The following is a 20541-nucleotide window of genomic DNA, read 5'->3' on the forward strand; positions in this document are numbered from 1 at the left end:
CCCACCCCCCCGACCCTTTCCCTGAGGAATTCCAGTGTGTGTGTGTGTGTGTGTGTGTGTGCGTGTGGCACTCCAGGGTACTTTGGGGCACTCTGTACCCATTAGTCAGGGCAGGCAGACAGGGACATGGCAGCAGTGGAGCACATGAACAAGGGGATGAGAGAGGGAAGAGACAGACAGGAAGAGAGATGGAGGGAGGCCAAAAATAGGTCCCCTGGTGCTGAGGTACTGCTGAAATATTTGGGAATTTTTAAAGTGTGACAGAAAGCATACACACGCACGATGGTGGAAGACCTAAAGTGGGCACCACAACACCAGGGGTTTTTTCTTTTTTTTGACTGTGTCCTTGTGCACACACTTGACCTAAGACTCTCAGTTACAGAAACTCTCCATCAAAGAAAGTGTCTGCAGTGTCACTGCGCTTACTGAGAGTATCATGAATATTACAGCATATTCTGCAGACCAATAGTTCTCCACATGGGAGTCCTGGACTGATCTGTGCTTACAGGGAATGCCAGTGACGCTGTTCAAGCTTTCCCTGAGGAGGTGTCAGGGGCGCTCAGCTCAGGCTCAGCTGGTCCATAGGAGGAGTACGCAGGAGAAGCTGCTGATCTCCTCGGATTCCTCATCAAGTGAGCAAGCGGCTCTGTGGAGGGAAACACCTTGAGAGGTCAGAGGTCAGAACAGAATGGACAGACAGACCAGGTTGGAGCCAACAGAAAGGCTACAGTCACTCAGATAACCACTCTTTACAACTGTGCTGAGCAGAGAAGCTTCAGAGTGAACAACACATTCAACCTACAACAGCAGAAGACAACGTCACGTTCCACTTCCTGTCACCAAGACCAGAAACCTGAGGTTGCAGTGGACACAGACTCACCAACACTGGACAGCTGAAGACCTGGTCTGATGGATCTGGATTTGTGCTGAGGCAGCAGATGGTAGAGTCAGAGTCTGAATCCATGGACCACCCTGCCTGGTGTCAACAGTCCAGGCTGGTGGTGGTGGTGTGATGGTGTGGGGAATGTTTTCTTCTTAACACCAATCAATCATGGTCTGAGTGTCTCAGTGTATCTGAGTATTGTTGCTGATCATGTTCATCCTTCATGGCCACAGTTCACCATCTTCTAATGGCTCCTTCCAGCAGGATCATTATCCATGCCCCCCCCCCCCAACCACAACCTTTGTGATGTGGTAGAACAGGATAGATGATGTGATACATTCATGCAGAGTGTCACAGAACTGGGTATTGGCTATTGGTAGACGTTTGTGTTTTCGTCTGCCTTGATTAGCTTCTTAAGCTTTTTCTGTTCTTTCTTTTCCTGTCTTCCTCCCGTCACTCTCTAACCTGTATCTGCTGTGTATAATATGATAGGGTCAGATTTTGCAGGACTTTACGTGCATCTGTGGACTGTGTGTGAGTGCATCATGTAGTGCTTCAGGGTGGGTCTGAACACACACACACACACACACACACACACACACACACAAAGTAAGACACATCTCTGTGAATGTTTAAAATAATTACAGGCAGTTGACTGGGCACTGAACAGAATGGAAGTGTCACTTTGGGAAATTGTATTTTTATTTACTGTGCCAGGTCCCTGCCTGCATCATTTCATGTGGAAGTGCTTTTTACACTATCTCTGAGTGTGTGTGTGTGTGTGTGTGTGTGCGTGTGTGTGTGTGTGTGTGTGTGTGTGTGTGTGTGTGTGGCCTTGTGCAACCACACTTCCTCTATTGAACATACATCAGAGTCGTGAAACTTCATCATCTGCAGCAAATGTATATCCAGCATCAGGACTTCCCTGCCTTTGCCTTTGAGCAAAGCAATGGCCTCAGCACTGGAAGGTGCTGGAGGTGCTGCCTGCTGTACCTAATCAGGAAGGAGACAGGGGACAGAGGGGAAGGAAATGTTTACTTAACTTAATTTGAAGTATTTTTTGTTTTACTTTCATACATTTGGTCATCACTACTGTCAGCTGAAAAAGATTCACTCTGTAGCTGGAGGTCATATCTCAAAGCAAACTTTCCATAACTTCCCATAACCTTAACCATACTGTAGTAGTTTTCATGTGTAAATATTGAAGAAATAAAACATCTTCAACACTGCAATGTGCATTTTCATAGCAAATGTGTGTGATTGCTGCAAACTGCAGCAACTGGTCCTGGTATTGCTGCTGAAGCTCACTGCTTTCTGGGAACTACTGCTACTGACTGGGCTCGTGCAGGTAGCTTTCACCTGCTGTAGCTGGCAGCTGACGCTGAAGTTCTGCTGTTGGGTAACCTGTTCATCAAGTCTAGTAGCATTTATAGTTTTTGAGATATCCATGATTATTCATCATTTTTCATCATTTTCACTTATTTCCCATTTTAAAAAATCATTTAAAAAGTTTATAAAATCAGCTGTTACAGATATCAGGAGCAAAAGTCATAGCACCTATCTCCTTATCATGCCTAACATTTTAGCTTTGGAACCATGTATAGAAGAAAAATCATCACACTATTGCATAACTAGCATGGATGTTTAAAAAACTGAGTGAACATCATTCAGGCTTTTGAAGAATCATTCAGGTTCTCCATCCTGTTCTGGTGACAGGGTCAAAAAAAGACAGTTCCGAAATGATTACGCCGACTGTCTGTTGTAAATATCAATCATATTTCACAAAGTGACTTTCTGATTAAGCACTAATGCCATCCTTACTATAATAGACAACTTCACACCATGTAGACCCAGGTGTAATGGGGAATGTTTAGTGTGGCAGATGGATAAGAGAAATTAACAGTGGGATTACATTTACATTTTTTTCCATCATTTCCAGACTCAGCTAAAGCTAAATTCTTTCCATTTTCCATAATGGTTCTCTGGACTGGACTGGACAGGAAGCAATCCTGCCTGACAACAACATCCTTTCCTCCTTATCAGAATATGACAGTTGTGGTACACCTGATCTTTTAAGAATCATTATGTTTGTATCAGGTGTGATGCATGGTGTGGCAATTATCTCAGATCAGCTTACCCGAGCCCAGTCCAGTCATGCATGGCCTTCAGTAAAGAACGAGACAAAATTTGGTCATCGATGAATTGATCAAGTCCCGGGTTTCCTTGCGGCAATTCCACCAAAATCCCCTCTCATTTGCATTTGTAACCCCCCACCCCCCCTCACTCTTTGTGCCCAGATTGGCAATTGATTAGCATATCCTGCAACACCACATGGGGCAGGCTCATTGATCAAGCACATGAATTGATGGAAACCGCAGGATGGAGGCACAGATGTGGGCCAGTATATCCAGTTATAGAAGTCCCATCAGGGAGGGAAGACAGCATTTTCTTCTGCTTCATTCATCTGTACAGGTGTGGCTTCTTTTTAGCCTGAAAGGTATCCTCTTCATCTCATCATTATCAGATTATTCAGATGGTAATGGATGTTTAGATATTGACTCGGTGTGGTTCTTGAAATTCCATTTTCATCAAATCATTATGTAGCATACATGGTCAGACACTATTTATGATTGTGAACACATCCCAGCAATTAACTACATTATCCCATTCACAGCCATGGTCACACAGGTGTTTTCACAGGGCATGTGTACACACTGAGCTAGACTCTACTGAGGCCTGTACTATGAACCAAGTCCGACATACCCAGGATACCTTTTCATTATCTGGTTTAACTGAACCTAACATTTTTTGCATCTATGGGGCGACTGACACTCTCCTTTAAGCTCTGGTTTGGTCTATTCCACATCCTGAGAAAAACATCTGGTTCTTTAGCTGCTAAATGCTCCTATGTTCACCAGCTGGTCTCTATCAGTGTCTATTTGTTGTTTGGTGCTGGACAGTTTTAGGTACAGTGGGTTTATCAGAGCTTGAAAATATTTCAGTTTTTGGGCCATAAAATCAATGAGCTGAGGGAAACTGATTCATGCATGTGAGTGACATCTTTCACATTACTCATAACCATCTGTTGTTAATGCATAAAAATGATTAGTGCTGCTTTAAGTTTGGTGCTCTCATGTATATCCTAGCATAGATCCACCCAAGATCAATTGGAGCAGATGTGTGCAGGGCCTTTACCACAGGACATTTCTTAAAGGTCCCATACAGTCTAAAGGTAGATGTCCATGTGTTGTTTGATTATAAAGCAGGTCTAGGTTCTATATTGATACTGTGAAAGTATCAAAGTGCTCAGTCCACAGAGAAATACACACAGCCTGTATTCAGAAACTGAGCCTTAAAATGACCCGTCAGGACTGTAACTTTGTGATGTCACAACTACACAATCACCGCCCTCAGCACAGACCACCAGGATCCACTGTCTATACTTTCTTCATTGTTGGTTTTTTAACTTGTATTAACAACACAGCTCCAAGTGGTCATTCTGTCACTGAGCTAGCAAGCTACAAGACAGGAAGCCAGTAAATCATTGCACAACCTTCCCAAGGATAATAGTGATATTAGAGACTAGTTTATTTATTCTGAAATAACTGAGTTTGACTGTCTGTTCTCATTTCATCACAGACTGACCATCACCATTTGCTGAGTTTTATGAAGCTACAGTAGTAGGCTACAGTCTGTTAGATGTGGTTGGCCTGTGGTTGGCCAATAAGAAGAGAGGCCTAGAAACCAACACTGTTCTTGCTAGAGCTTCAAGAAGAGAAGCCTGAGAGAGGAGACATAAGACTGACTTGAGATGGATTTAGGTTCTTAAAACCACAAATATATCTTCAAATAAAACACAGGAAAAGTGTAAAATGTAAAAAGAAACTAGAAAGTGAATTCCTTTCTGAGCCTCTGCCACCTCCAGTCACTAAGATGAAGTTGACCATACAGAAATCCTGGTTAATGACATCCTCAGTTTACTTCTTGGTGCTGTTCGGGGTCACTAGTAATCAATATTATTTTCTTTACTTTTTCCATTTCATAAAAGTAAACTAGATATATTTCATCCCGGTGATACCAGTCCTCCAGAGCAGCTCTTGGTGCCTTGATCCCACACTGGTTTGATTATTGTGTCTTGGAACACAGAAAAGTGAGCTCTCTTTTTCAGGAGTTTAGTTTGGTTTAGTATTGGTGATACTGATGCATTTTGACTTGTACATCGATTGTTCATTTTTTAAGTCGGAGTGGGATGTTGTCCCTGTCAGTTTCACTGCCCTCCCAAGCTCTTTGTCTCTCAGTGTCTGCCCCCCCCCATCCCTCCATCCCTCTCACTCTCCCATCATTGCTCTCTGTCCTATCTCCCTTGTGTCTATTCTTCTGTCTCGCTGTCTCTCTCTCTCTGCCTTAGACAGAAAGAGTGCAGTGATGGAGAGCCCCTATGAATAATGTAGTGTTGTTATCACTCTGCTCTGGTTCCTTTTACAATGAATCGGTCTTAAAGCATCAAAAATTTACCAGGGCTTCTCTCTCCATTAAAGGGAAGGGCTCCTGCAGAGGCCTAGGCCAACGGCTTCGACAATGCAACTTTCCCCTCAAATACCTTCTTGGAGCAAAAGCACATTCAGTAGCATGGCAAAATATTATTTTAATTTCAGCAATATCCATGGTACAAATTATACCATTTACTATTAAAGGATAATCTTGGTGTATTACAGATTTCGCCTTATTTCTTAATCATAATTTGTAAAATTATGACCCAAACCTGCATTTTGTGTACAGTTTTTGTGTTTTTTCCTGTGCAATGAAGGATTGTTCCCTACTACCTCTGTGAGAGACCCAGCAGCACAGCTTATCTCACTCATTCACACCAAATAAAAACACTGTTACTCGTCCTTATCCACCTTCGACTGAATGGTTGGAATTCAGAGGGCTCGATTTCCCCCGCTCTCTTATTCAGCTGTATCAGCACTGCTTCAATTGTACACTATTGATAAAGTCCCCTGTCCAAGGCACTCTCATTTGATTGAGCTGGCCACAGCCTATTTCTATAGCCAGGTTAGAATCATTTAGCCTAATAGCTTTCAGTGGCCATGGCTGACAGTCAATACAGTATGCATGCATGTGTACGTATCTGTGTGTGTGTGTGGGTGTGTGTGCGTGTGTAGCCGGTCAGCTTATGCTATCCAGAGAGCAATCCTATGGTCTAATACCCCTGAGGCTTTTTCACTTATTAAAGCGCAGACACAGACAGAGAGTGAGAAAAATACAATCCACATGCAAACAAATACAGTAGCGTTTCAATTTACCTGAGCACACACACACACACACACACACACACACACACACACATAGATCCAAACAGAATGAGGCCGGTCATTACGGGAATGAGAGTGGTGGCTCATAAGGGCTCCTGATATCTGGTCAAGTCCCGAAGGGAAGCTGGAGATTGCTAATAGTTATCCAGCTGCCGTTGTCTCTGATCATGAAGCACTTAAGGCCCCGCTCATCTTCACTGCCTCCTCGTAATGAGATCAGAGACATACAGGGTGTGTGTGTGTGTGTGTGTGTGTGTGTGTGTGTGTGTGTGTTTCTTCCAACAAAAGTGAAGCATTTTCCCATTTGTCTTCTTGTTGACATCAATGAAAATAAAAACAATTAATTGATCCTATACTATATCCAGAACCTAACAGATCATACTCCTGCACAATGTTCCCTCATTCCCATGAACATGCATGCTGTAGTTTATTTTGACTCATTCCCACACACACTGTCCGGCCCACAAATACTCACAAGAGCACCAAATGTGGAGTCCCTCTGTTAATCAGCTGCTGAAAATAGTTCCAAACAACTGGTTATTTTCTTCACTATGAGTTATGTTTGATAAAAACAACAATGAACAGATGTTTCAGGAAATTACTGAGCCTTCTTTTGAAAATTTGAAACTATATATTTGTGACCCATGTGGGAGATTTGTTGACAGTCAGAAAATTATCACCAGCCTTTCACTGCGTTTCACACTTTCTTGACAATCCATCAATTTCCAAAACATGTTCTACAGATTTTTTTGATGCGTTTTTTCCAAGTCGTCTCATTCCATTTCTTTATAGTATGAAAATGAGTCAGCTTACTCATCACATCTGAATTCATTTTTGTTAGTTACATCATCATTTTTTTGATAATGCATATTGTACGGTGCCCCTGAAATATCAACGTACTGCAACTAAAGAAAACACATACAAATACACAAAATATCATCAATTTGAGAACGTGAGCTGCAAATTCTCACAACACAAAAGACGTGTTTCCATGGGACACTAAAAAGTGGTGAACCTGGCTGGGAAGCACTTATTGTTCAATGCTTTGTGACTTTTGAAGTTAAAAGCAATGAACAAGATCACATGGACGTAATATAATAGATGCACCCAGCTGGGTTCATCGCTTTTCTTTATCCCCTGGAAACACTTGCAGCTCGCGTGCTGTCAAACTGATGAAGACGTTTTCTGAATTTATTTGTATTCTGTCTGTTTGCATGTGTTTTCTTAAGTTGCAGTGCGTTGAGCTCTCAGGGCCACCAAAAGAATGCATGCGGTTGGATTTGAAAAACTTGCATTGCATTACCCTCAGAACAATAATGTAACTTTGTTGACTGTGATGGATTACATAACCAGAGCCAGGTTTCAAGAGCGAAAATTGATTTTCCCATTGTACAGAAATGAATGGAAACCAATGGCTGTCTGGAACAGTAAAAACACATACCACTTTGTAAAGTACAGCAGCAAGGTTTGCCAAATACTCTGCTGTTAAGTATGTATGTGGGATTAGAAGTATGAAAATCAGTGGCACAACATCTTATATTAAAGTCTCCCAGCTGTTCCCAGCATCTCCAGCATTTGCCTGCACTGCCTGTGCCAGCAGCCGGCTCACTTTACAAGTTAGCTGATATATACTGAAGGTGGAAAAGAAAAACTGCTCTACAAAGGAGCTGGAAAAACACTTTTATTCAGGATGTTTTTAAAATAACTTGTGAAAATAACCGAATCTCTATCAGGAATAAGGGAACTACCAAATCATATGAGTACTCAACATGTTGTAAGATGCTGTACTAGACAGGGTTTTATAAAGTGAGTGCGTGCATGAATAAAGTGACAAACACACACACACACTGGTAGAGCTTTCCTGCGTTTGTATGTGTGACTACCCTGAACGTGTCTTCTTCCGCTGGGTGTGCCGGCAGTGTCAGTGGCTTTGTGCCGGGGTCTGATTGAATCGGGCACACAGGCAGATTTACATATGTTTGCCATTGTTACGGGGTTTAGTGAATATCATGTAGCAGGCCTAGAGGGAGCTGGCAGCCAGCGGACCTGCGACACACTCTGAATCCTAAACAGTCTCTCCTCTCCACCAGCACCACCGCTCTACTCCTTCATGAACATGATTTCTCTTTCACTCGCTCTCCCTCTCTCTCTTGCTGGCTTTCTTGCTCTGGCTATAGCTATCATCTCACACACACACACTCTCCCTCTCTCATACACACACACACACACACACACACACACACTCTCCCTCTCTCATACACACGCACACAGGGGTTGGATCGTGGAGTGTCCCCGCTTGGCCAGTGAGGGACTGGGAGTGTCGGCCAATCTCTGCTCAGCCGAGTGTTAAATTAGATTCCGTTGCCTCTCTGTCAGAGTTGTATGTGTGTGTGTGTGTGTGTGTGTGTGTGTGTGTGTGTGTGTGTGTGTGTGTGAGTGTGTCTCACACACTCATGCATAACTCACTCACAGGGACTGGGTCACTGTCACACACACTAATGTTCATAGCAGGAGACTCTTCTCAGAGTGAGTTTGCAGAACCGCAGCCGCCCGAATGTTGGTGATGATGATGATGATGATGATGATGATGCAGAATTACCGTAAAGCAGTGTTGGCAATGTTAATTAGTTTACAATATATATGTATGGTGCAATTATTTGATTAGACTCCTAACAGATTGTTGGTGTTGATCACCAAGGTGAATTAATTAGTGATTCACCAATATCAGCTTCTAGATGATGATAAATGACGATGCTGTTATCAGTGTTATATATTAAAGCAGGTCTAGGTTCAAAGTGTCAAAACACTCAGTCCACAGAGAAATGCACACAGCCTGTATTCAGAAACTGAGCCTTAAAACCAGCCGTCAGGACTTCTGTAACTTTGTGATGTCACAACAAAGCAGTCACTGCCCCAGCCATTCCCCAAGCCCCGTCCACTTGGTCCCACCATCCAACCTCGCAGGATTTTTGTTTCTTTGTGTATATACTCTTACTAGTGTTTTGTTCAGCCTCTCTAAAGCCCCTTTTCCATTGCTGACAAAAGCCAGATGTTAGCAGGTGTTAGCTGGTTGTTTGACAAGTGGTAAAGGGGCTTTAGAGAGGGTGCAATCGGCATTCACATGCGGGTCAGTGACTCTACAGTTTATAGGCTCTGGAGTGATGTAAACACAACACACGCACTAATTTTCACCCCTTTTCCCGTGCTGTGACATCTTTCAGAGCACAAACACTGTTAACACACCTGTCACCTGCCCAGCACAGTGCTGTTACACCAGAATCACCAGTCGAAGCATCTCACACAGAGGCTCCGACGCAACCGGGGGATGAGACACGATGGATCGGTTTTACCAATTTGCAAGGCAGCTCTTCCCTGTGTCTGTGTGTGTGTGTCTGTGTGTGTGTGTGTGTGTGTGTGTGTGGGTTAGCTCTACGAGTGTATGTGATGATGTAGCTCCCTGCAGTTGTGTGTGCGTATCCTCTCCAAACAGAAATGCAAAGTGACCTGGCAGCGTAAAAGAAGTCACCTCTCTTATCGGGTTCACCTGCGTTTAAAAAACCCGCTTAGACCGGATCATTTTGGGTTTCAAACAATCATTTCAGCTTTTCCTCAGCGTGTCACTAATCTGCTGATTGCTGGATCACTTTTGTTGGGTTTTATGTTTGTTACACTGGGACTGAAAGCTTCTCGCCTCATTGCCTGACCTGTTGTTACTAGAGCTCCAGAGAGAAGCCTGACAGACGAGATGTAAAACTACACTGAGATGGTTTTTGGTTCTTAAATTTGACGATTCATCTCCAGAACCTTACAAAGGAATAACTCCTGTTCACCACGATCAGGCCTCACACTAATGAAGTCATGAAGCCCACTCCTCACTTTCTGAATAGTTTTTAAAGCATTTATAGTCATTTTCATCTCATGAGTAGACAATCTGTTTCCCGTGAACACCTGCACACACATGCCCAGTGTGTGTGACTGGTCATGTGAGATGCCTTTTCAGGTGGACAGAGATTATTTCTGACACGGAGCTTAAACATGAAGATAGTTTATAGTTGAAGTATTGGAGTGACCCATGCTAAAGTAAAGCAGGCTGTTGTGTCTTCTGTTCTGCTAGTTTTCATCTCACCCTGCTCTGCCTCAGCGCTTTAGGTGAGAGAACATGTTAAACCTAATGAAAGTGGAATTCAACTATGTTATTTTTTGTTTACTGACAAAATGTCTGCAGTGTTTCAGGGCGAGTGCTCCCTCTGCTTTCCTCCAATCTTTCTCTCCCTACGTATTTTCCCTTCCTTCTGTCCTCTTTTCTGTCTAATGTCTGCAGTGCACATCAATATTAATCACTCCCTAAAGCAACAGGTTTCTGGCATGTTCGTACAGTCTGGCCAAAAAAGCTGCATAAGGCAAAAACACTGCAGTCTGTACAAGCAAGCACGCTACAGTCCGTCTGATGCTGAGGCTGTGTTGGTGGACACTGTGTCCTTTTAAGTATTTCTTTATATTTGTCTGTGTAAGAGGTGAAGTGACGTCTTTAACATCTGTGTGTGTGTGTGTGTGTGTGTGTGTGTGTGCGTGCGTGTGTGTCTATTTTTATGACTGGCTGATTACCCTCACTGACTCTGCACCAATCTTTATGACTTTGTCTCTGTCAATCCGTAATAATTAAGCTGTAGTGATGGGAGTGTGAGAAACCCAGACAGTGTGAAGTGGGCTGGATGACGAACACACACACACACACACAGTGTGTGAATTGTGGGCTTCATTTTGACTTCTGTTCTGTACCACATCTCTTCCAACTCCCCCCCTCTCTGTCTCTAAGATCATTATAATACATTACACACTACAGACATACACACACACACACATGCACAGCGCGGTGCAGCTCCGGGGGTGCATGTGTGTGTGTGTGTGTGCGTGTGTGTGTGGGAACGGGGGGGTGTTCTGAATCGTCCCTGCCCAGCAGAGAGCTTGGATAATGGTTAGTAGGGGTGGAGAGAAGCCCTGGGCTACTTTGGAAAATAGCTGAAGAGAAGGGAATCAATATTAGACATACACCCACTGTGCTACCGTGTGTGTGTGTGTGTGTGTGTGTGCGTGTGTGCGTGTGTGCGCGAACTTTTACCCTGCAATGAATGAAGCTCTTTTTTTCCGTCTAATCTTCTCTCAAACAGACAGACAAACAGTCAACTGTAAATTAGCCAACGAGCCTCCTGTTCTCCCCCTGCTGATGTTGGTTTCCTGTGCTCTGCGGGTCAATTCATCCAAACTAAATCTCTCATCCTCTCTGAGTCATATTTTAAGTATTGAATACCAACACTTCTTGCATGATGGATTTATTTATTCTGTCATTAAAGGTGCTGGATGGAAATATTTGGAGGCTTCTTTCTCTCAGCAGTAGCATACAGAGTGTTTGTCTGTTTGTTTCTTTGTTTGTTTGTCTCCTGTCCCGTCCCTTCATCACGCTTCATCATGTTTTTCCTATTGGTCCTTTCCTCCGTCCACTTTCATCTCCTTTTGCCAGAAACACATCTGTTTGTACGATCTCTTTGCACCAAAATTCTCCCTCCTTAACCTTCGTATTGTCTTCCCGTCGACAGTGCGACTTTTGTCCTCCTGGTCCAAAATTGACTCGATCTGTTTGGTTGTTTATAAAACATGAAGTATAAAATGATTACCCAATAATGTTATTACACCTTTTCAGTCAACGTCATTCCAACTCATTACGGCAACTGTTACACTTTCTTTTGGAATTTAATGGTCAGTAAACCTCATTTACATAAAAATATACCTCCTTTTTAGGTTAAAAAAACTTAAACTTGACAAAAGTTACAATCAGAGGAACATATGTAAATGGATTATCACAGAGAGGTATATGTCAAAGTTTAGTCATGATACTTTTGAAACCATTTCAGTAGTGTGCTCGGCTGTAATGGCCAGGTGAGATTTGACCCGGGGAGACCACAGATGCTGTATTCTTTGGCATGTTCATTGGTTAGTGAGCGCGACGCCATCACGTGTGAAAACATGACACCATTTTCTTTGAAATGTTCAGCGCTGAGGTCGAACGGAGCCCACAGCTGATACAACCCGACCGTGTACCTACCATTGTCGCCATGGTTACTATACTAATGGTCATGTCTTGGTTAGGTTTAGGAAAAGATCGGGATTTGGGTTCAAATAATTACGCCCACTTCCTCAACATCGCATGGTCTTTTGTTGTCATTGTTACAATATAAACAGCTAATTTCGGCAGCTTTGTCTCTCCTTATACTACGTCACTGCATTTTCTTCTTTGCCACTGTGATAATTACTACGACCACTAGATGACGCCTAGCAACAAAACGTAACTATGGGTCATAATTGGCTGCAGTACAGATGACCTATGGGCTCAGTTTTTACAGGAGGACAGTCTTGAACAGTGCTAGCTTGCTGTTTTGTGCCTGAGCTATAGAGTCCATCTGATTGTGCTAATCGGAAGTGTTATCTAATGTCTGTCTGTACTAACACACCCTTCATCCCGCTCTGACGTGTGATTGGCTACTGTCAGACTGACACGAGGAATATCTGTTTGCAGGAAAACAAAGAGTTGGGTCGCTGTGCATTTTTTAATGTAACATTTAATCTTTGTTCAAGGGGACGACATCAAGTCATCTAAGTCACACAGGTTAATACGTTTACATTACATTTACACCTGCTCATCTGGCAGGCGCAAAGCGTAACCCTCACAAGTGAGGGACCAGTAGACTAAGTTAAGTTTTAAAGGCAAGGTGGAGCTGCAAGTGATTTTTGGATTTTGTCCATTAAAATCTAAAGTCATCAAAACTAAGACTGAGGTCATGTGACTCACTTCCGCAAACAGCTAAGCATACTAGCAATATCTATGAGTCAGAAGCATGGATGTGTCTATTCATTACTGATGCTTCTGTATATTCTGTGTTTTGATAGCTATAGAAGTCAGTTTCTACAACCACATCTTTCTCTGTTTTCATCAGTGGTGGCTTGACTTGATATGACTTACAGGAGCATTTTATGGATTAGAGCTCCTACCTGCAGCAGATGTACACTACATCATCATGGTTGACAGCAGTATGGCAACAGCGGGAAATAGTTCCAAAGTCCACATTAGGAGGAGCGTGGGGTGGATGGATAAGTCCACAAAACACAGGACTTTTTCCCGTTGACAAACTACAATCTTTTCCTAAACCTAACCAAACCATAACTTTAAATGACTGTTTCTATTGACAACATGACAATAGGTCTACAGGTCACCTAACAACAAAACATAGCTGTGGGTGATAAGCTGCTTGCACAGACGACCTATGGGGAGGACAGTCTCCTTTAACTTGCATGAAGTAATTCCATTCAACCATGTGTGTATGTGTGTGTGTGAGAGAGAGAGAGAAAGAGAGAGAGCATCATACATGTGCCTCATGTGTAAATGGAGCTAGAGTCCATCAGACATCAGGCATGGCGCTCCACTGATCCAAAGGGAAATAAACTCAATGAGGGACAGACAGAGGGTAGGTGAAGACACAGTCAGAGAGAGAGAGAGAGAGAGAGAGAGGGAGAGAGATTGGTGGCTGATGCAGAGAGATAGATGGAAAGATGGAGGGAGAGAGGGATGGATAGTATGATTTAGCTGATAGGAGAAATCATTTACCAGCGCAATTTGTCGACAAGGATCTGGGGATGTCTCAGTGTGTCAGCGCCTCAGTCACTTTGATTGATGATGGATGTTCACTGACTCTAACACTCGCTCTCTCACTCTGTCTCTGGCTCTCTCTAACTCTCTTCCTCCTCAGCTGCTCTTCCTGATCCCTCTTTGCTGCCTAAACCCCAGCAGGGCAAACCCCTCTGTAGCTCAGCTTGTGAGCATGGCGGTGTGTGTGTGTGTGTGTGTGTATGTGTGTGAACACAGGGAGATGTATCACACCTCCGCTCATGATTTAGGCATATTAAAATGAAAACTTCCAGGTGACGCATTTTCCCTGCAGCTCTCACTTCACACACTCCACTGCCATTATTTAACTCGACTGTCTTTGTTCATGGCTCACTGCTGGTGTGTGTGTGTGTGTGTGTGTGTGTGTGTGTGTGTGTGTGTGTGTGTGTTTGTGCTAGTGTATGTGCTTGTCTCCAGTGTGTATTGACCAGGTGGGGCTATATATCAGCTCAGCTCTTTATCAATGCGGCGAGGCAGGGAGGCCTATCGATGTGGATCCTTGTTTTAGTGAACCGAGACTCGCCCCAGGCCACACGTCCTCCCTGCATACACTCACAGATTAACAGTAAGAGAAGTCAGGCCAGTGTATGGGCGCCGGTGTTAACCTGGAACTTCTGTGTTCTGTTCCAGAGGTAACAGTGCAAACCTGCTCAACAGTATGAGATGCAGTTCACTCCGTTTTTCGAGACAAGGGTTGTTTATTCTATAAAAAAACAATGTTGGGTCCATATTTTCCTCTTCTTCTGCGTTTATTTGAAGTGTTGATCCATAAAAAGATATATTTGTGGTTTTAAGAACCAAAAACTCTCTCAATGTAGTTTTACATCTCCTCTCTCTCCCCTCTATCCTTCTCTCTGGAGCTCTAGCAACATCAGGGCGTTGGCTTCTGAGCCTCTCTTCTGATTGGCTGACTGTTTCCTGAGTGACACAACCCTAACCCTGACCATAGCTAACAAATTGTAGCCTTCTGCTGTAGCTTGGTAAAACTCACTGGTAAACACAGAGGGCAATAGTCAGAAAATGAGAACAGACGTTCAAATTCAGACTAAAATGCTTGGTTATTTCAGAAAAACTTCTCCCTAATATTACAAGTATCCTTGGGAAGGTTGTGCAATGATATACTGGCTTCCTGTCTTGTAGCTTGCTAGCTCAGTGACAGAATGACCACTTGGTGCTGTGTTGTTAATACAAGTTAAAACAAAAAAAAAACTATAGACAGTGGATCCAGGTGGTGGTTGAGGGCGATGACATCACAATGAAGCTCTGAGCCTCTCTTTTTTAATTGGCTGACTGTTTTCTGAGTGGAAAAAAATATAGCAGATTTCAGGTAAACACTCAGAGAAACAAAATCCTGCCAGCTTGGATGGTGGGTTCAGGTGGGCAGGGCATAGGGCATGGCTGAGAGTAATAACTGCTTTGTTGTGACATCACAAAGTTCCAGAAGTCCTGACGGCTGGTTTTAAGCTCAGTGTCTGAATACAGGCTGTGTGCATTTCTCTGTGGACTGAGGCTTTGATACTTTCACAGTATTAATACAGAACCTAGAGCTGATCTATAATTAAAACAAAGGCATGGAAATCTAACTTTATACTTTATTATATGGGACCTTTAAATTACAAAGACTGACAACAAGAAAACTAGAATCACTAATTCATTCACATTGATGATGTGTTATCAGGCTAATGTAATAAATTACATCATACATATATGCTCTTTATACAATATGGGACCTTTAATGTTTCTGCTTTTAGCAGCCTTTAACAAGCTCCATTTCCCACATCCCCACAGACTGTCGTGGGTGAAAGGTCAACAGCTTGATGGACTGAGGCCAGTCAAGCGGCTGTGAGAAGGGACAGAAGGGGCTGAACAATGCAGACATTTTTTCAGACAGAGCGATTCCAGCTAATAAGCTGGAAAGAATCTGAATGGAAATCATAGATAATAATTTCACAGAATACTAAGAATCTGGTGGAATCTCAATTCAAGGTCCACTTAATTACACCAGATGGAATTTGCTCAGCGGTCATAGAAATTAGTTTAAACATTTACTTTTGTGACTTTTTTTTAAAATGTTCTAAAAGTGTTCAGGATAATGGGACATTTCCAAGGTCACAACTGAAGAGTCAAAAAACAGTATTAAGTTTTAAAACTTAAAAGCTTTATAACTCTAAACTCACTAAAGGTTAAAATCCCAGCATTAGTGTGTGTAGTAGATACCGATTACCTCCGCCAAGGACGTTTTCACCCACGTCTGTTTGTTTGTTTGTTAGCAGGATTATGCAAAAAAGTACTGAACCGATTTTTGCCAAACTTGGTGAAGGGATGGGTCACGGGCCTGGGAAGATTTTGGGGTAGATGCAGATAATTTACTATGAATATGATTTTTTTTTTTCTGAAGTCTGGTGAATGTTGTTTGACATTGGCCATGGTGGAGGTCTGCACTCTCTGAGTGCCCTTCTACTTAATGCGGTAATATGGCTGTTAAACCTCAGGAACACATTTCATTTATTCATAAAAAACCAGAGAAGGAAACCCTTAATGGGAGATTGTATTGAGTTTCTGAAACATTAGAGGGCAGGAAGTGATGTCAGGACTTCAGCTGTATATGAATCTTGTGTCAGTCACTCAGTGTTGTCCCACTCTGGATCATCATGTCTGCTTGATTATACGCTGATTGTTGAACTTACGGCTCCTGTTTCTTGGCTCGTGTGACTTTGTTGTAACAGGGTCACTGTGATCTCACATCTTATCAATGACAGAAATACACGGATGAGACTAAGATGCAAAATATATAAAAAACTACATTTCAAATATTGTCGCTTGAAATTGCCACTGAAGCTTAAAACAACTCTTAGAGTGTGTAAGTGTGTGTGTGTGTGTTTAGGTGAGCAGGGTGTTTATTTCAGCTGTTTGAAGATCACAAATCATTTTAAACAGCACTACTTGTATCCAGATGTAACAAGCACAACAAAGACCCGTTTCATTATTGATGACTTGACTCGTTTGCTGCTGGAGATTCATTTTTTTTCTTCATTTGTATGTGAAGTGAGTAAACCCCTAAATTGAGCAAACCGCTTTTCTGCCTGGGGAGTCGACAACGACTCTGCCAGGAACGACGCGGCTACAGTCAGCGAGCCATCGGCAAACTGCTTTGTTATGCTCAACACCATCAATCTCCATGCATAAGAATAGCCAACTTCAATACCGCCATCGATCGGAGAAACCTTTGGAAACAGCTAAGGTCACAGCCTCGTCCCACCTCAAAAAGTTGCTGTGATTGATTTATACATTTTTAAGCCATTTCCCCTTCAAGTTTCTGAGCGGCGTGGAAGTGAAAGTGAGGCGCTAATATGTCAGATGAATTCCTCATCATCGGCTGGAGGAAACAGGCATCTGACAGGCGCGTGAATTAGGACGAGCCTGGACAGGGGTGAAAGAGCAGGAAACTCCCGTTAAAAGGGAAGAGGAGAGAAAATCACGGTAACTGAAGCAAGCGAGGAGTAAATGGAGAAAAGTGGAGAAGAGAGGGAAAATGCCAACTTCTATTAGAAACGTGGATTTCAAAACAGAGCGTGTCATCAAAAGAGTATCAGTTAATTGATCTTTCTCATCTCTTATAAAGGATGTAATTTGCATCACTTTCCTTTCCTTTCCTTTCCTGTGTGAGTGTTTGTGTGTTTGGTGAGCATCTTTCCGCAGGGAGGTTTTCAGTGTGGGTGAGCTGGTTTGTGTCGTGATCAAACAGACTTTCTGTTCTACAAATAAACCCAATATTTTCCTCTTGCCGTGTATAAAGGAAACACTTCCACTGTCTCTCTTTTTACCTCCACTAAGGTGTTTTCATGTCTGTTCGTCTGTTTATTTCTCAGCAGGATTACGCAAAAACTGCTGGACCGATTTGCACCAAACTTGGTGGAGTGATGGGTCACGAGTCAGTGACGAACCCATTATTTTTTATTATTTTGAAGCAGATCTGGTTAAAGGGGCGGATACAGAATTTTTTTTTATCACTTTTCTTAACAATTTTCGACACTTTTGACACTTTTCTCAGTTTCTCAGTTTCTCAGTAAATAATGTTTGGATCTTGGTGTAAAAAATCTGACATATTTATGCTGTTGAGATCTACGAGTTGCAGTTGCAGATAATAATCCGGATCTGACAGACATGTCTAGTATTGTTTGGCCTTGGCAGAGGTTTACGCTCTACTGAGTGCCGTTCTAGTTATTAGACTTGTTTATTGATGGACTGACAGGTAGTTTGATGACTTCCTGTCTCATCATTGTTAGGATTTCATGACATAAACCACGGCTGTTATTCTAACTCGATGAGGAGGCATGGTTTCGCTTTTCTCTCGCCTCCTCCCCTTTCTTCTCATCCTGTCACTCCACAAGTCTGTCTCATGTCGCCGCGGAAAACCTCTCCGTGGAACTGCCGATAATGTTCCCACCGTCCTCTAATATAAAGACCTAACCATAACTTGACTTTACTGTTATTATTCTATTATATTACATAATTCTCCAAGGATTAAAAGTTGTTTTGTTTTTGCCTCTGTTTGATAGCAGACAGTGCAGATGCAGACGGGAAATGAGGGGCATGAGAGAGGGTTATGGTACACAACAAGGTTCCCCAGCTGGAATTGAACTGAGGACACTGCGGTTAGGTGATACACAGTGTAACTATTCAGCTACCAGGAAGCTCCTGCTGGGAGCATTACTTTACTTTATTCTTGCCTTTTTCCTCCCATTTCCACATCTTCTCTTTTATTTTCACGTCATCTTCACTTGGGTTAGGCACAGGGATTTTTGTTTCTGGAGTAAAGGAATTTCAGCGAAACCTTCCTGTCAGATTTCTTTCACTGAGATAAGTTCATCCTGAAGTTCTGAGTGCGCTTCAGACAAACTAGGTTGCGGTCTGAGCGTTGTCTGTGTAAACGTGGCCAAAAGTTTATACATCTTCCAAAAGGTCTCGTCTTGGGGCAAACAAACCCCGCCCTCATAGAGAGAAGAGTGACACAATGAATAATACAAATGGGGATAACAGTGTGCACTTTCAGTCTCTCTCTCTGCAGGCACGCAAGCTGCTGCACTCAGTTGTACACATGAAAAGTGGCAGAGGAAGTTGTATGAAGAATGGGAAAGGAGAGTTTGAGAGAGAAGTACCGAACTTGCCCCCAACCTCAGACTTGACCTCTGATCCCACCATGAGGCCATTAGACAGTCTGACAGACACTTAGTTTGAAGGATGCTGAGCACCGTTAGGGTCGACAGGAAGGTGAAGCAGAATTCTGTCTGCTGCTTTTGATGGAAGGGGTTTAACCATTTTGGAAACCAAACTTGGGAGTAATCGGGTCTTTATCCACATGCGAGCTTGCGTTTCTTTTATACCACTACACCACATGACGTACACAACTAAACCAGTCGCTGAGAAACAAACCTTTCTAACCTGTTCTCCTCTTTTCCTTCCCTCTGTCCTTGTCCCTATCTCTATCCCTCCATGCAGGGTAACCAAGAGGCCCCAGCTCCCCCTGAAGCCATGGCCCAACCCTTCCCACCGGCCCAGTACCCCCCTCCACCACAGAACGGGATCCCTGCTGAGTACGCCACGCCCCATACCCACCAACCGGCCGACTACACGGGACCAAGCACGGTGGCCGAGCACGCCCTGACACTGTACACGCCGACACACACACACAGCGAACAGCCGGGAAATGACAGCAACACCCCCGCCCTCACAGCCAACACAGTAACGGTGAGTCACATCAGATCACATCTACCTGTTTATTAGGTACCCCTGTGTTTTCCTGTGTTTTCATTAAGAAGGTGGCATCAGTGAAGGCTAAAATAGTTAGGGGGACTTGACTGATGGTCTGATAGCTAATGTAATTTTCTTTTTTTCTTTTTCCCTGCACAACAAGGCTAAAAAATATTTCAGTGCAAACATGCAAATGCATAAATGTTTCACTCTGCTGATTTAAAAAGTAAAAAAAAGTTAAATGAAATTGTCTCATTCACAGTAATTTGTGCTCATCAGTCCCCTCCAAACACATTCAGTGTGTGCGTAGGGACAGGAGCGGCACCAAAGCAGAATACACCGTGACCTCCGCCCCACATAGTGAATATTATGATGAGGCATCATTCATAGTACAGTTCTGGCATATCTACACTTAGTTCCTCCTTCCTGCCACCCACCCTCATGCCAGTTGCATATGTGTTCACATTGATTCTGTATGGTCCATCCTGTCACCCGTTATTCTGTTTAAACCTTATGAATTGATCTATCTGTGAAGCCAACGTCTAACCTGTACAGATGTGGAAGGTTGTGTAAAGATTTTTGTCCTGAGCTGAGTCGATGAGGAAGGGTGAGCGGATGTCCTCCTTAATAGTTACGAGGTAGAATCTGTAGATTGTAGAGCCTGATGACAGATTTTCTAATTGGTTTTAAATTCAATGTAATTCCTGAAGTCACCGGATCATGAAATCCTGTTTAGTGATACAACTAATATCAGCTTCCTAGTGCAAAGGGTTTCAAAGTGGGAGGCAGAACTCACCAGGGGGGCTCCACACAGTTTCAGGGAAGGCTCAGTGAATGGAAGAGAAAAAATATTACAAGTTATTATATTAGTTATC

At 43.0% G+C, this 20541-nt stretch overlaps 1 protein-coding gene across 2 annotated transcripts in view; it reads left to right on the forward strand.

The window, feature by feature from the left end:
- The window catches only part of rbfox3a (RNA binding fox-1 homolog 3a), a 190630-nt gene that overhangs the window by 95118 nt on the left and 74971 nt on the right, over nt 1-20541 (forward strand). For both annotated transcript variants that reach the window (XM_023418811.2, XM_087177256.1), the window contains exon 2: nt 19415-19663. In XM_023418811.2, the coding sequence (XP_023274579.1) occupies nt 19415-19663 (249 nt within the window). The remainder of the gene's footprint in view (nt 1-19414; nt 19664-20541) is intronic.

Source organism: Seriola lalandi, unplaced genomic scaffold, assembly GCF_002814215.2.
Source record: "Seriola lalandi dorsalis isolate HSWRI2012SDOR001 ecotype SW California unplaced genomic scaffold, Sedor1 jcf7180002054585, whole genome shotgun sequence".
Classification (NCBI taxonomy): domain Eukaryota; kingdom Metazoa; phylum Chordata; class Actinopteri; order Carangiformes; family Carangidae; genus Seriola; species Seriola lalandi.